The 15,408-nt window shown below is 44.8% G+C and overlaps 1 protein-coding gene across 1 annotated transcript in view; it reads right to left on the reverse strand.

Annotated features, from left to right (window-relative positions):
• The window catches only part of HHATL (hedgehog acyltransferase like), a 61,562-nt gene that overhangs the window by 20,604 nt on the left and 25,550 nt on the right, over window positions 1-15,408 (reverse strand). The window contains exons 6-7 of the mRNA XM_040352169.1: window positions 11,661-11,870; window positions 4,848-5,019 (exon numbers count right to left, since the gene is read on the reverse strand). Coding sequence (XP_040208103.1) covers window positions 4,848-5,019; window positions 11,661-11,870 — 382 coding nt within the window. The remainder of the gene's footprint in view (window positions 1-4,847; window positions 5,020-11,660; window positions 11,871-15,408) is intronic.

Consider the following 15,408-nt stretch of genomic DNA (forward strand, 5'->3'; position numbering starts at 1 on the left):
TGCCGCCTATGTAGCAAAATGGGTGGGCTTTAATGATCACATGCCACACATATGTGTCCATGGGTTGCAGAGCTTTCCGTGCTGAGAGTGCGCTCCCAGCACAGTGACCGAGCTGCCAAAGGCAACTCTCAGTCTCTGGTCATGACCCGTAACTGTACTGTCATCACCCGTAAGGTATTTGCCTTGGGCGGCATTTTTTAGGGGGGCGGCTCAATCCACAGGCAGAAGGGCAGAAGCAGCTCTTCAGCCACTTCCCGTCCTTTCGGGGGTTGTACCGAGATTGGGTGCAGCAGCAGGCATCTCCATGGTATCAGTTTTTTAGAGCCCAGTGGTCAGCTCTCTTGTAAGTAGACATTTCCAATTAGTTTCGTCCCAAATTAGTTTCTTTACAAATTTCGACAAATCTGTTAATTTGGATACATCCGAATTATCAAAAAATAAATTTTTCAGAATATCCATAAATAGAATACTCAAATTTTTTTAAATATGTCAATTTGAAAATTCGGAAATTTAATTATAGGTATTGAAATTTCCTTTCAAATTTGGCTGTTAGTAAACGTAACAAATACAATATTACCTGAAGTTACAAATTATCGGAAATAATGAATGCCGCATCTAAACGAATGGAATGTAACAAATTAATAATAATAAATAACAATAATAATAAATCCTTTTTATTATTATTTGTTCTGTTTAATTTGTTTAGACACGGAATTCATTATTTCGGATAATTCGTAACTTCAGATAAATTGGTATTCGTTACGTTCACTAACAACCAAATTTGAAACGAAATTCCAATACCTATCATTTAATTGTTTTTTTAGTTAGTTAGTTAGTTTAGAATTTAGAATTTTCTGATTTTCATTCCTTCAATTTACAAAATTTTACGAATTTTAGAATTTACGGGTTTACAAATTGCGATCATAACGAATGACCCGAAAAACGAAAAACAAAAAACAAACGAATGAAACTAAAACATTTTTTTCCGGCAGTGCATATGTCTACTTGTAATAGCAATCGGAGCGGCTTACCAAGCAGAAAACCCCCAAATCCACAATCTCAGAAAATTTGAATATTACATGCAATCAATAAAACAAGGATTGTACATAGAACAATATCAGACCTCTGATAAGTAGAAGCATGCATGTGTACTCAGTACTTGGTTTGGGCCCCTCAATGCGGCGTGGCATGGAAGCGATCAGCCTGTGGCACTGCTGAGGTGGTATGGAAGACCAGGATGCTTCAATTATTTTGTTTGTTTATTTTCTTTTTGTGGTTGGACTGGATGGACTTGTGTCTTTTTTCAACCTGACTAAGAGCCGGTTCACACTCCCGCAGCACGACTTCGGGGGCGACTCTTGAGGACGACTTGAGGCGACCAGCAAAACGACTTCTGTATAAAAGTCAATGCAGGTCGCCCGAGTCCCCCTCGAAGTCGTGCAGGAACCTTTTTCTAAGTCGGAGCGACTTGCGTCGCTCCTATTAGAACGATTCCATTGCATTAAATGGGGACGCGACTCGTCAGGCGGCTGAGCCGCCTGACGAGTCGCCCCAGTGTGAATCGGCTCTAACTATGTGACTATGTAATAGCGGCCTTCAGCTCTTCTGCATTGTTGGGTCTCATGTCTCTCATCTTTCTCTTGGCAATGCCCCGTAGATTCTCTATGGGGTTCAGGTCAGGCTAGTTTGCTGGCCAATCAAGCACAGTAATCCCACAGTCATGTGACCAGGTTTTGGTGCTTTTGGCAGTGTGGGGGAAATGCCAAGTCCTGCTTCAAAATGAAGTCAGCATCACCCATAGAGCTCGTATGCGGAAGGAAGCATGAAGTGCTCCAAAATCTCCTGGTAGACGGCTGCGGTGACCCCGGACTTAATGAAGCACAGAGGACCAACACCAGCAGATGACACGGCTCCCCAAATCATCACAGACTGTGGAAACTTCACACTGGACTTCAAGCATCTTGCAGTGTGTGCCTCTCCATTCTTCCTCCATACTCCGGCTCCTTGGTTTCCAAATGAGAGGCAAAATTTGCTCTCATCAGAAAAGGGGACTTTGGCCCCCTGAGGACCAGATCAGGTGTGTTTTTCTTTGGCCCAGGTAAGACAGTTCTGACGTTGTTTGTTGGTCAGGAGTGGGGTGACAAGAGGAATACGACATTTGAATCCCATGTCCAGGATCCGTCTGTGTGTGGTGCTCTTGATGCTCTGACTCCAGCCTCAGTCCAGTCCTTATGAAAGTCCCCAGCACTTCGGAATGGCCTTTTCCTGACAATCCTCTCCAGGCTGCGCTCATCCCTACTGCTTGTGCACCTTTTTCTTCCACACTTTTCCCTTCCACATAACTTTCTATTAATGTGCTTTGATTCAGCACATTGGGAACATCCAACTTCTTTTGCAATTACCTTTCGAGGTGTTCCCTTCTTATGGAGGGTGTCAGTGATGGTTTTCTGCACAACTGTCAGGTCAGCAGTCTTTCCCATGATTGTGATTCCTACTGAACCAGACTGAGAGACCATTTAAAGGCTCAGGAACCCTTTGCAGGTGTTATGGCTTAATTATCTGATTAGAGTGGGACACTTTGAGCCTAGAATATTCCACCTTTTCACAATATTCAAATTTTCTGAGATTGTGAATTTGGGTTTTTCATGAGCTGTAAGCCATAATCACCACAATTATGACAAATCACGGCTTGAACTATCTTGCTTTGCATGTAATGAGTCTCTCTGATATATTAGTTTCACCTTTTAAGTTGCAATAGTGAAATAAATGAACATTTGCACGATATTCAAATTTTTGAAGTATCACCTGTATGTCTACTTGTAATAGCAGATGGAGCGGCTTACCAGCCGCTCGATTGCTATTCCAAGCAGCGGGAGGGGACGTCCCACCTCCTGACGCCTTCTGTGGCTCTCCCGTTTCACCGAGAGACTAAACGACCAGCCGGCGTGTCCAGGATCGGCTTTGATCGGCTATTTGTAACAGTAAACTGGAAAGCATTGAAATGACATCTGTTCCAGTTTACTCTAATTTGGCAGTTTGTAAATTCGCCTTGAGGCGATTCAGTTCGCATTTGTAGCGCTATATAAGTAATTCACTCACTCACTCAACTATTATTTTATTTTTAGGCCTTTTATTGCTGTCATAAGGAATATAAACATCCTTTGCTACAGCGATAGGCATGTGACAGGTACTCTTTATAGAAAATTCGTAAATTCGAAATTCCGAATATAAGAAAGGAAATTTGGAAAAATTCGAAATAGTAAGCTAACAAACTAACTAATAATAACTAACTATCAAATTATAGGTATTGGTATCTCCTTTCAAATTTGGCTGTTATTGAACGTAATGAATTTATCCAAAGTTACGAATTATCCGAAATACCGAAAGCCGTATCAAAACAAATGGAACGGAACAAATTAATAATAAATAATAATAATAACAAGTTTTTATCAATATTATTATTAATATTATTATGTATTATTATACATTTTTACTCTAATTTCAGAAACCATCTGCTCAGGTTTCAATCAAAAGCATTTAAAAACACTGATCTTGGTGCGATCGGAAGCTTTTAAGCGCAGAGGAGCAATTTGAGGTCTTATAGACCCCAGATCTCTCCATAAAGAGTACCTGTCACATGCCTATCGCTGTAGCAAAGGATGTTTATATTCCTTATGACAGCAATAAAAGGCCAAAAAATAAAATAATAGTTGAGTGAGTGAGTGAATTACTTATATAGCGCTACAAATGTGAACTGAATCGCCTCAAGGCGCTTGGCATCCATTTTCCTTCAGTTTGACCCTCAGAATAGATGGGTCTTTAGTTCTTTTCTGAAGGCCAGGTGATCAATTTCCATTCGGATATTAGTTGGTAAAATGTTTCATAGTCGAGGTCTTTAAAAATGTTTTAAGTGCCCCTGTCCTCCCGTGAATGGCTGCACCTTTACCATCAGACCCTGATATAAGAACGGTACGGCGTACGGTGGGACAAATTTAGATGGGGGTGGGGCACCCGATTTTAGCCTTGCCTAAGGTAGCACCAGGGCTTTTTTTCAGCAGGAACGCGGGGGAACGCAGTTCCGGCACCTTCCGAACTGAATGTATGTAATAGAAAGAGGTTCTGGAGTGTGCTGGAGAGTCTATTGATGCTGGCTTCTGGGGGGGTCTATTGTTGCTGGAGGGAATCTATTTAGCAAAGGAAGGGGGTCTATTGTTGCTGGGGAGTTCTTCTCTTGCCCGTGGGGAATCTATTGTTGCTGGGGGGGGGGGGGGTCAGTGATTGCTAAGAGGGATGTACTGTTGAGGGAGGGGTCTTTGTTGCTGGCTGCTGGAGGGTCTATTGATGCTGGCTACTGGGGAATCTATTGTTGCTGGAGGAGGGGATATATTTTTGCAGGGGAGTCTATTGTTGCTGGAGGTGGGTCTTATGTTGCAGGGGGTCAATCACTGCTGGGAGGGATCTGCTGGCTGCTGGAAGGTCGATTGATGCTGGCTGTTGGGAGTCCATTGTTGCTGGGGTGGATCTATTGTCGCTGGGGTGTCCATTGTTGCTAGATCTATTTTACTGCCTTTCTTGTTATCATTAACAAATTCTATACAAAAAACGTAGCATCACAAAATGATACTTGTTTCTGCATTCTCTAAAAGGGATGGTACTGGGAGGTGGGTAAGGGGTGGAACCGAGGAACGGTGCTCGGAGGTGGGTAGGGGGTGGAGACAAGGGTGACTTGGAAAGGAGGAGTTCCTGCACCTATTCTCTGAGAAAAAAAGCCCTGGGTAGCACAAAACCAAAACACACAGCTGAATGTAGGAATTCTGGGTGACAGTTACAGGAAGGGGATACGTTACCCAGAGACCAGTCTGAAAGTTTCTTCGTAAACTTCAGGTCGGAGGGGATGCTGAGAATGTACAGGAAGTGGAAGAAAACATTCACCAGAAGTATGAGCAGCACGTTGACCACGGCCTGGACACGAATGTTCCACATCTCGTTCTCTTTGCGGGTCAGCGACCTAACATATACCTGTGACACGAGCAACTCAACATCAGATTATAGACCTTAAACTCCAGCAATTTAGCAATCTCTAAATAATTTTCTCTAATAACCTTGGATTACGAGTATAATCCGTTTCAGGAAAATGCTAACCCAACATCAGATTATAGATCTTAAGCACATATCAAAGCGAGTTTCCCCATAGAAGTCAATGGAAACTAAAATAATTTAGTTCCACATTGACTTCTATGGCATGCAATGCTGCATGTGACCAGAGGTGGGGGCGCTGGAGACACTCGGAAATACTCAGAGACCCTTCGGCTGCATTTGGAAACCCTCGGAAAGGCTCTGAAACATTCAGGAATGGAGTACTGCCCCTGCTGCCCAGGCCTTAGACTATTTATGGGACCTCTCCCACCTTCTGGGCACATATTTCAAGGGATTGGCTGGAGTGCCATAAATATTCAGGATGCCTGTTCTGCTCTCCCTCCCACTATACTTCTGGAATTCTCTAAAATAAAGTAACAGAACAGCAGCCTGTGAAACACTAAACAGCCCTTAGCAATCAACCCCCGCTCCACTGATAACAGGAGGAGCTAAACTAAATGTACCTATCAACAAGCTCTATACGAGGAGGGTGCTACATCTTCTAATAAAAAGTCTGTCTGCACATAGACTCATAAGACCTCAAAGGCAATTGCATTTAAAGCCAAGGTCCCGGATTCACAAAGCACTTACGCCGACGTATCTCCAGATACGCCGCGTAAGTGTAAGTATGCGCCCTGCCCATAAACTGAGATACGACTGAAAATAGGCTTCATCCGACCGATGTAACTTTCCTACGCCGTCGTATCGTGGGCGCATATTTACGCTGGGCGCATTTGCCGCTCCCATTGATTTTCTATGCACATATGCAAATGAGGGAGATACGCCAATTTACGAACGTAGTTGCGCCCAGCGCATAATATACGCGGTTTGCGTAAGTCGTATGTCCTAGCGTAAAGTTATTTCCCCATATAGGAGGCGCAACTCATGCAAAGGTATGGACCAGGGTACACAAGCCGTCGTATCTTTTGTCGTTTAGGTTGTACATGAATATGAATAGGCGTAGATTACGTTCACGTCGTAGGCAGTGATCCGTCGTATCTTAGGGAGTAGTTCCGAGGTGATTCTGAGCATGCGCACTGGGATGCGGCCACGGGAGGGCGCATGCGCCGTTCATTTTAAGGACTTCTATGCCGCTTGGCCCATCATTTGCATGGGGTCACGTCTCATTAGCATGGCTCACGCCCACTTTCACCTATGCTGGCTTACGCCAAGGAAACCCAGCGTATCTTTAGGAGCGAGTGGGAGGAAGTGCTTTGTGAATCCAGTGCTTGCCTCTGTGCACTGCGCCGGCCTAGCGTAAAAGAGATACGCTACGGTGGCATAAATATGCGCCGATGTATGTGAATCCGGGCCAAGGTCTTTAAGTTATGTATTTAAAAGGAAAGTCCACCATTCTTACCATGTTTTAATGTTACACTCATATATAGGGTGGCCATGGTCTGCATGGCCGGTGTGTGGCATATCGATCATTTGTGATGTCCACAATCAATCGAATATTCCTATCGAGAGCGAATGATCAGAAAAGACAGTGGCCTGGATTCAAGAAGCAATTGCGCCTGTGTAACCATAGGTTACACAGCGCAATTGCTTACTTGCCCCGGCGTAACGAATGCTCCTGATTCAGGAACCTCGTTACGCCGACTGCAGCCTAAGAAATGCGCGACATAAGGCTCTTATGCCGCATATCTTAGGCTGCATTCTTGCGATGGCCGCTAGGTGGCGTTCCCGTTGTGCTCAGAGTATAGTATGCAAATTGCATACTAACGCCGATTCACAACGTTGCCCGAGCCCTGCGTACGCAATTTACGTCGTTTCCGTACGACGGTTTTTGCGTAAGGCTGCCCCTGCTATTAGCAGGGGCAGCCAATGTTACGTATACCCGTCGTTCCCGTGTCGCGAAATTTGAATTTTACGTAAGTGAATCGTGAATGGCGCTGGACGCCATTCACGTTCACTTTGAAGCAAATGACGTCCTTGCGACGTCATTTGCCGCAATGCACGTCGGGAAAGTTTCCTGACGGAGCATGCGCTCTACGATCGGCGCGGGAACGCGCCTAATTTAAATGATTCCCGCCCCCTACGGGATCATTTAAATTGCGCGCGCTTGCGCCGGGCATTTTGCCGGAGCGCCCACGCAATTTACGGAGCTACTGCTCCGTGAATCAAGGGCAGCGCAGCAAATTTGTGGGGGCGCAGGGCAAAAACGTTGCCCTGCGCCTCAGTAAAAAATGCACAATTCTACCTGAATCCAGCCCAGTGATCATTTATCGAAGTATGGCCATAATTAGCCTTTAACCCTGAAAGAATTGGCTGCTCAATGACCAGAGCATTTTTTGTGATTCGGCACTGCGTCGCTTTAACTGTCAATTGCGCGGTCGTACGTCGCTGCACGAATAGAGCTTTCCTTTGGTGATATTTGCTCACCTCTGCAGTTTTTCTTTTTTGGGGTATAAACAAAAAAAATAAAAAATTTGAAAAAAAAACACTATTTTTTACTTTTTGCTATAATAAATAGCCCCATTTAAAAAAAAAAAAAAAAAATTATCCTAAGTTTAGGCAGATACGTATTTTTCTACATATTTTTGGTAATAAAAATTGCAAAAAGCGTATATTGATTGGTTTGCGCAAAAGTTATAGCGTCTACAAAACAGGTAAAAGATTTATGGCATTTCTTTTTTTTTTACTAGTAATGGCGGCGATCTGCGATTTTTCAGTTTCGGTCCATACGTATTTTTCTACATATTTTTGGCTAAAAAAATCGCAATAAGCGTATATTGATTGGTTTGCGCAAAAGTTATAGCCTCTACAAAATAGGGGATCGATTTATGGCCTTTTTTATTAATATTTTTTATCGGAACAGCGACATTATGGCGGACACATCGGACACTTTTGACACATTTTTGGGACCTATAGCAATTAGTGTTATAAAAATGCACTGATTATTGTGTAATGCCGCGTACACACAATCGGTCAAACCGTTGAGACCGGTCTGATGGACCGTTTTTATCGGACCAAACCGATCGTGTGTGGGCCCCATCGGTTATTTATCCATAGGTTAAAAAAAAGCCAACTTGTTTTAAATATAACTGATGGATTCCTAACCGATAGAAAAAAAACGATCGTTTGTGGGCACGTCCATCGGTTAAAAATCCACGCATGCTCAGTATCAAGTCGACGCATGCTTGGAAGCATTGAACTTTGTTTTTTTCAGCACGTCGTTGTGTTTTACGTCACCGCGTTCTGACACGATCGTTTTTTTAACCGATGGTGTGTAGGCGCGACTGACCATCAGTCAGCTTCATCAGTTAACCGATGAAAACAGTCCATCAGACCGTTCTCATCGGATGGACCGATCGTGTGTACACAGCATAAATGTCACTGGCAGGGAAAGAGCTAACACTAGGGGGCGACCAAGGGGTTCACTGTGTTCCCTAATGTGTGTTCTAACTGAAAAGGAATGGGACTGACTATAGGAGATGACAGATTGTGGTTCCCAGCTTGTGTCCACGATCGCTTGTGGCGTCACTTAACCGCTTAACGACCGCCGCATGTACATATACGTCGGCAAAATGGCACGGACAGGCAGAACGACGTGCCCGCACGCTGCTACCTAGACGTGGGTCGAGGGTCCGATCGGGACCCTCCCCCCGGTACATACAGCGGTCGGTAAGCCTCTGGGAGCGACCCGGGATGAGGGGGCGGCTATTCGTTTCTAGCCGCCCCCTCGCGATCGCTCCCCGGAGCTGAAGAACGGGGAGAGCCGTATGTAAACACAGCTTCCCCGTGCTTCACTGTGGCGGCTGCATCGATTGAGTGATCCCTTTTATAGGAGAGACACGATCGATGACGTCTGACCTACAGCCACACCCCCCTACAGTTGTAAACACACACTAGGTGAAACATAACTCCTACAGCGCCGCCTGTGGTTAACTCCCAAACTGCAACTGTCATTTTCACAATAAACAATGCAATTTAAATGCATTTTTTGCTGTGAAAATTACAATGGTCCCAAAAATGTGTCAAAATTGTTCGAAGTGTCCGCCATAATGTCGCAGTCATGAAAAAAATCGCTGATCGCCACCATTAGTAGTAAAAAAAAAATGCAATAAAACTATCCCCTATTTTGTAAACGCTATAAATTTTGCGCAAACCAACCGATAAACGCTTATTGTGATTTTTTTTACCAAAAATATGTAGAAGAATACGTATCAGCCTAAACTGAGGAAAAAAAATGTTTTTTTTATATATTTATTATAGAAAAAAGTAAAAAATATTGCATTTTTTCCAAAATTGTCGCTCTATTTTTGTTTATAGCACAAAAAATAAAAAACGCAGAGGTGATCAAATACCACCAAAAGAAATCTCTATTTGTGGGAAAAAAAGGACGCAAATTTCGTTTCGGTACAACATTGCATGACCGCGCAATTACCAGTTAAAGCAGCGCAGTGCCAAATTGTAAAAACACCTCTGGGCATTTAGCTGCATATTGGTCCGGGGGTTAAGTGGACCGACGTACAGCTACGACGATCCGTGGGAATGTGTCGCAGTATAATGACAGTGGCTGGTCGGCAAGTGGTTAAAGCACCAATGTCCTCACATATAACTGTACTGCAGAGGGAGTCGTGAGAAGAGGTGTTTCCGACCATTTGTGTTACTTAGTGCTGATTACTGAGTGCATTTGGTCCAACTCCAGTGAAGTGAACTATAGATCCCTAAAAAGTGCCTGTCATCGATAGCCCTTTGCAGTCTCCATTCTAGAATTGTAATCATACTACAGCCTTGTTCCTCATGTATTACTTGATGTTTCATTTCTTTACTGGTATCCAATTCCCATTAAATGAAAAGTTTTAGGCTGTTTGGACCCCATAGATGCCATCATATCTCATACCTGAGCTCAGTGCTAATAACAGACACCCAACAATCTATCACCATGAAAACACGCTGTATGGAATACATTAGAAAACTAAAGACCTTGAAAAATTAAGGTCTTCGGTTTCACCATCCAGCAGTCTAGACCAGGGCCGATCCTAGGCATTGTGCTTTGCACCCAGGCGCCTGCAGAGGTGGGGGCGCCGAAGTGCCAGAGTTCTCCCCCTCCTTCTGGCAGTGCTCAATCTCTATAGTTTTGGAGGTACTTTTAACCCCCTCTAGCGGCCAACTAAAGGGTTCAAAGCGCCACTGCCAAGGCTCTTTGCAGGCACTGACCATTGATTTCAATGAGCTGGGGCGCATTAGGAGCGATGTATACACACACTAAAGCGCCTCAAAGAAGCTACTTGCAGGACATTTTTTGACGTCCTGCCAGCGCACCTCTCTCACACTGGTTTCGCAAACGAGGATTTTTTCAGGCGCTATTTTTAACGATAAAGCGCCTGAAAAATACCTCCAGTGTGGAAGGGGTCTAAGGGACAATCTCCTGTACTATTGTCTGCAGTCTCTGACCATCTCCTATATAATGTCTGCAGTCTCTGATCATCTCCTGTACTATGTCTGCAGTCTCTAATCATCTCCTATATCATGTCTGCAGTCTCTGACCATCTCCTATATCATGTCTGCAGTCTCTGATCATCTCCTGTACTATGTCTGCAGTCTCTAATCATCTCCTATATCATGTCTGCAGTCTCTGACCATCTCCTGTATCATGTCTGCAGTCTCTGACCATCTCCTGTATCATGTCTGCAGTCCCTGACCACCTCCTATATCATGTCTGCAGTCTCTGATCATCTTCTGTACTAGGTCTGCAGTCTCTGACCATCTCCTGTACTATGTCTGCAGTCTCTGATCATCTCCTGTACTATGTCTGCAGTCTCTGATCATCTCCTGTACTATGTCTGCAGTCTCTGATCATCTCCTGTACTATGTCTGCAGTCTCTGACCGTCTCCTGTACTATGTCTGCAGTCTCTGACCATCTCCTGTATCGTGTCTGCAGTCTCTGACCATCTCCTGTACTATGTCTGCAGTCTCTGACCATATCCTGTATCGTGTCTGCAGTCTCTGACCATCTCCTGTATCATGTCTGTAGTATGTCTGGGGTTTTTTCTAACAGAAGCCCTCTCTGTGTCCATCAGAGAGCCCCCCCCCCCCCCCCAGGTCCCAATAAAGTACTCTGCTTCTCTTCCTGTATTTTGTTTATTATTAAGAGATCATGCAAGGATCCCAGGGTAATGAAGACTTCGTGGGGGAGCATTTCTGTGGTTGAGTCATTGCCATAGAAACATTGGTAAAGGGGAGGAGTTAGTAAAATGACCACGCCCATGTGGGGGGCGCCAGAAGTATCTCTGCACCCAGGCACCTGTGACCCTAGGATCGGCCCTGGTCTAGACCCAGTGTCAGTAGACAGGCCTTAAAGCTTCCCCAATTCGACTGGAATTCTGCGCTGACAGGGAGAGAATACAAGGGAACAACAGGACACCCAGCCTACTCTGAGGTGTAAAGCTGTACACATAAGAAGGCAAAAATGGAGATTCAGATTCTTAGAAATGCCCAGTCCTGTTCTCTATAAAAAAAAGTCGACGGACCCTGAGGAGCTAGGCGAGGCTGGCGCAATGGTCCTGGAACTCACCTGCTGGTAGAACTGGTCAAAGGTCATGATTGGGCCAAAGAAGAAGAATGGGAGGTAGAAGTTGTACTTGAGAAGGTCAATGGGGGAGTAGAATCCTTCTTTTCTTTCACACGTCTCCAGCGCAAAGCTCATGCAACGCAAGATGCTAAATCCGGCACCACCATAGAAAAGGATGTCTTGTAGACTGAAGGATCCTGGAACAAAACCACTCTGGAGCCAAAGAACACAGAACAATGTTAGCCAGTGTCTCCAATTCACCATAGACTGGAATCACAGTGATGTCATACTGAATAATCAAATATATCAAAAGCATAGTGTAACGGAAAGACCCGGGACACCCAGAGACTTTGTAAGGATGAGGGGTACTCCTGTACCGGCGTCACCAAGGAGTCTTATGTCTAGGGTTACCTTATGTCCGATAGGGCCATAGGGTGACTGAGAAATGATGTCCTAAATTACAGGACAGGGGACATCACTGATAGTTCATATTGCAGGATTTTGAGATACTGCAAGATGTTGGTTAATTGTGACCCAACCAGTCAATAGTGACTAATTTCCATGATTAGCCCTGATTAGTGACATGCTAATTGAGTCAGGCTCCTGGAAAACCTTTCATTGTGTGATAACACTGCTTTAAGCCTTTTGATGCTCAGAGGTGTGAATACCTTTTGGTCAAGCTGTATGCGAAGACAGAACGTCTGTCTAGGGATATGGATTAAGAAGAGATCATTGTGTGATGGTGTTTTGTTTGTTATGCTGTTAATGAAGGAATGTGCAGTGATTAGATCATGATAATTATAGGCCGGCACCGACATGTCTAGAATGATTAGTAATTATCTCAAAGAATGTGATTGAAACCCCCCAAGGTGTGATGTGTGGGTGGGGAGTTGATTGTTCCTTTCATGCCCTGTACTGTATATTAGACTGAAAGTTACAAATAAAAGTTGTCATTACATTTGGAACAAGTACAGAGCTGTGTCTCGTCTTGATTCTGGGGAATTGATATGGATCAGGTCCTGTTGGTTGGAGTGTCGTTAAGCTGTCTTGGATGTGATGGAAGGTCGTAAACGGTGGTGACCGTTACACATAGTATTCTTCAACATCACAGACCTTCCTTCCTTTTTTCCTATAACCCTTCCTTTCCTCCACCACTGTATTCCCTCCTCCCTTCACAACATTCTTCCTTTCCTTTTTACTTTCTCCCTGTCTTTCCTTCTCTTTCTCCTTTTCCTTTCCTTTTTTCTTTCTCCTTTTTCTTTTCTCCTTTCTTTTCCTTTTTGCCTTTTCCTTGCTTTCCTTTTTCCTTCCTCTTCTTTCCTTTTTCCTTCCTCCTCTTTCCCTTTTCCTTTCTTTTCCTTTCCCCTTTCTTTTCCTTTTGCCTTTCCTTACCTTCTTCCCCCCTCACCCACATTGAGGCCATTCTGTTCTGGGCTATCGAATAGGTGGTAATAGGAGGGTTCCTTGTCATTTTGGGTATGTGCCTTAGTGGACTAGAACTGTAATCTTTCTTGGGGATCTCTAGCGCCCTTTGGACTCCTTTGGCTATGCACTGCGTCAAAGTAATCCATCTTATAGCCATTTCTACTCCCGCATTTTGTGTCTGTTTGGTCCATGTTGGCATTGAGCTAGATTCACGTAGGACTTACGCCAACGTATCTTCTTATACGCTGCGTAAGTCCACGGATGCGCCGTCGTATCTATGCGCTGTATTCTTGAAATCAGATACGCCTGAATTCTGGCTCCATCCGACCTACACAAGTCTCCTACGCCGTTGTATTTTGGGTGCATATTTACGCTGGCCGCTAGGGGCGCTTCCATTGATTTACGCGTCGAATATGTGAATGACCTAGATACGCCGATTCACGAACGTACTTGCGCCCGTCGCAGTAAGCTACGCCGTTTACGTAAGGCGTACGTCCGAAGTAAAGTTATCCCACCTAAAGCATGGGTAAGTCATGTTAGGGTATGGACGTCGGAACAGCCGTCGTATTTTACGTCGTTTACGTAAGTCGTACGTGAATGGGGCTGGGCGTAGGTTACGTTCACGTCGTACGCATTGAGCCGTAGTTTCTTAGGGAGTATATGCGACGTGATTCTGAGCATGCGCGCACATGCGCTGTTCGTTCGGCCCTTCATTTACATGGGGTCATGGTTAATTTTAATACAACACGCCCACTGCCTTCCAAATTTGAATTAGGCGGGCTTACGCCGGCCCATTTACGATACACCGCCGTAACTTAGGGAGCAAGTGCTTTGTGAATACTGCTCTTGCCTCTCAGAGTTATGTCGGCGTAGCGCATATGAGATGCGCTACGCCCGCTCAACGATACGCCGAGCTACCTGAATCTGGCTCATTGTGTCCACAGTAGAATTTGCATTGTGCAGAGTAGAGTAGGGACTGGCGAGAAGGGGGATTACTTTGATGCATTTCTCCAGCCTAAACATGTATTGCTGTATGTGTGAACTAAACATCCCTGTTTCTTCTTTGCAAAGTTTGCTGGAAAGGGTATATAGCAGTGTGCGGAGGGTCCATCCAGCGTTTCTAGTGTTAACATGTGGCCACACCCCTTTAGCACCTTCCTAGATTATATGTGTAATGGAATGACCCGTGACACTCAAAGACTTTGTGAGGATGGGGGATACTCCTGTGTCAGCGTCACTGATAACTCTTGGGTCTGAGTCCACTCTGTGCCCTTTGGGCATGGAGTGGCAAGTGAATCATAATTCATGTATTACATGAGATTTGATATCACGGACAGTTCATATTGCAGGATCTTGAGAGACTACAAGATGTTGGTTAATTGTGACCCCAACCAGTCAATATTCTATGACTCAGTCTAGTGACATGCTAATTGCGTCAGGGCCTGGGAGACAGTCCATTGTCCTTGTATAAAGGTGTTGTAATGGACAGGTGTTAATCCCAGGTCTGCTCTCAGAACTATAATTATGCATGCTAAAAACTGTTTATGTGTGATAACACTGTCTCTGTATGCGGAGACGAAACGTCTGCCTAGGAGACGGAGTGGGTGAAGGTTTTGTTGTTATTAATTAAAGAATGTTTAGTAATTAGCCTTAGTGTGGGAGGAGGGGGGGGGGGGACAGTTTGATTGTTCCTGTAAATTCTATGACCTGTTGTACTATATAAAAAGCTGAGAAGAAATCATTAAAGAAGTCATTACATTTGGAACAAGCACAGAGCTGCGTGTCTCGTCTTGATTCGGGGCAAATGAAATGGGATCGGGTCCTGTCGGTTGGAGTGTCGATAAGCTGTCTTGGATGTGATGGAAGTTCGTCAACGGTGGTGACCGTTACAGTGGTGGCACAGCAGTGGGATAATTCCATCGCTTAAAGGACGGCGACAAGGACACAGGACGATGGAGACGCTGTATGAGCGGCTGAAGCTCTCTTCCCTCAAGGACTTACTGGAGAGCCGGGGCAGATCGGCCAGCAACCGTAAGAAAAGGGACATTATCGCACAACTTGTCGAAATGGATAGAGCTGAGAGGCCCAGCATAACAGACAGGACACCCGATGAAGAGTTTTGGGACCGGGCTGTTAGACGTGGACTGGCACAGTATGGACCTAATCCTCCACCGGAGATCATAGACCGGGTTATAGCGGCTGTGGATGCCACTTGGCTAGAGCAAAGAGGTGCTGCAGCAGCAGAAGTCACAGCAGCACCAACTGAAGAGAGGGGAGAGGTACAGATACCAGTCACCATGGAAGTGGAGTTCCAGGGAGCCGGGGC

The sequence above is a fragment of the Rana temporaria genome, chromosome 5 (genome assembly GCF_905171775.1).
Source record: "Rana temporaria chromosome 5, aRanTem1.1, whole genome shotgun sequence".
In the NCBI taxonomy this organism is placed as follows: Eukaryota; Metazoa; Chordata; class Amphibia; order Anura; family Ranidae; genus Rana; species Rana temporaria.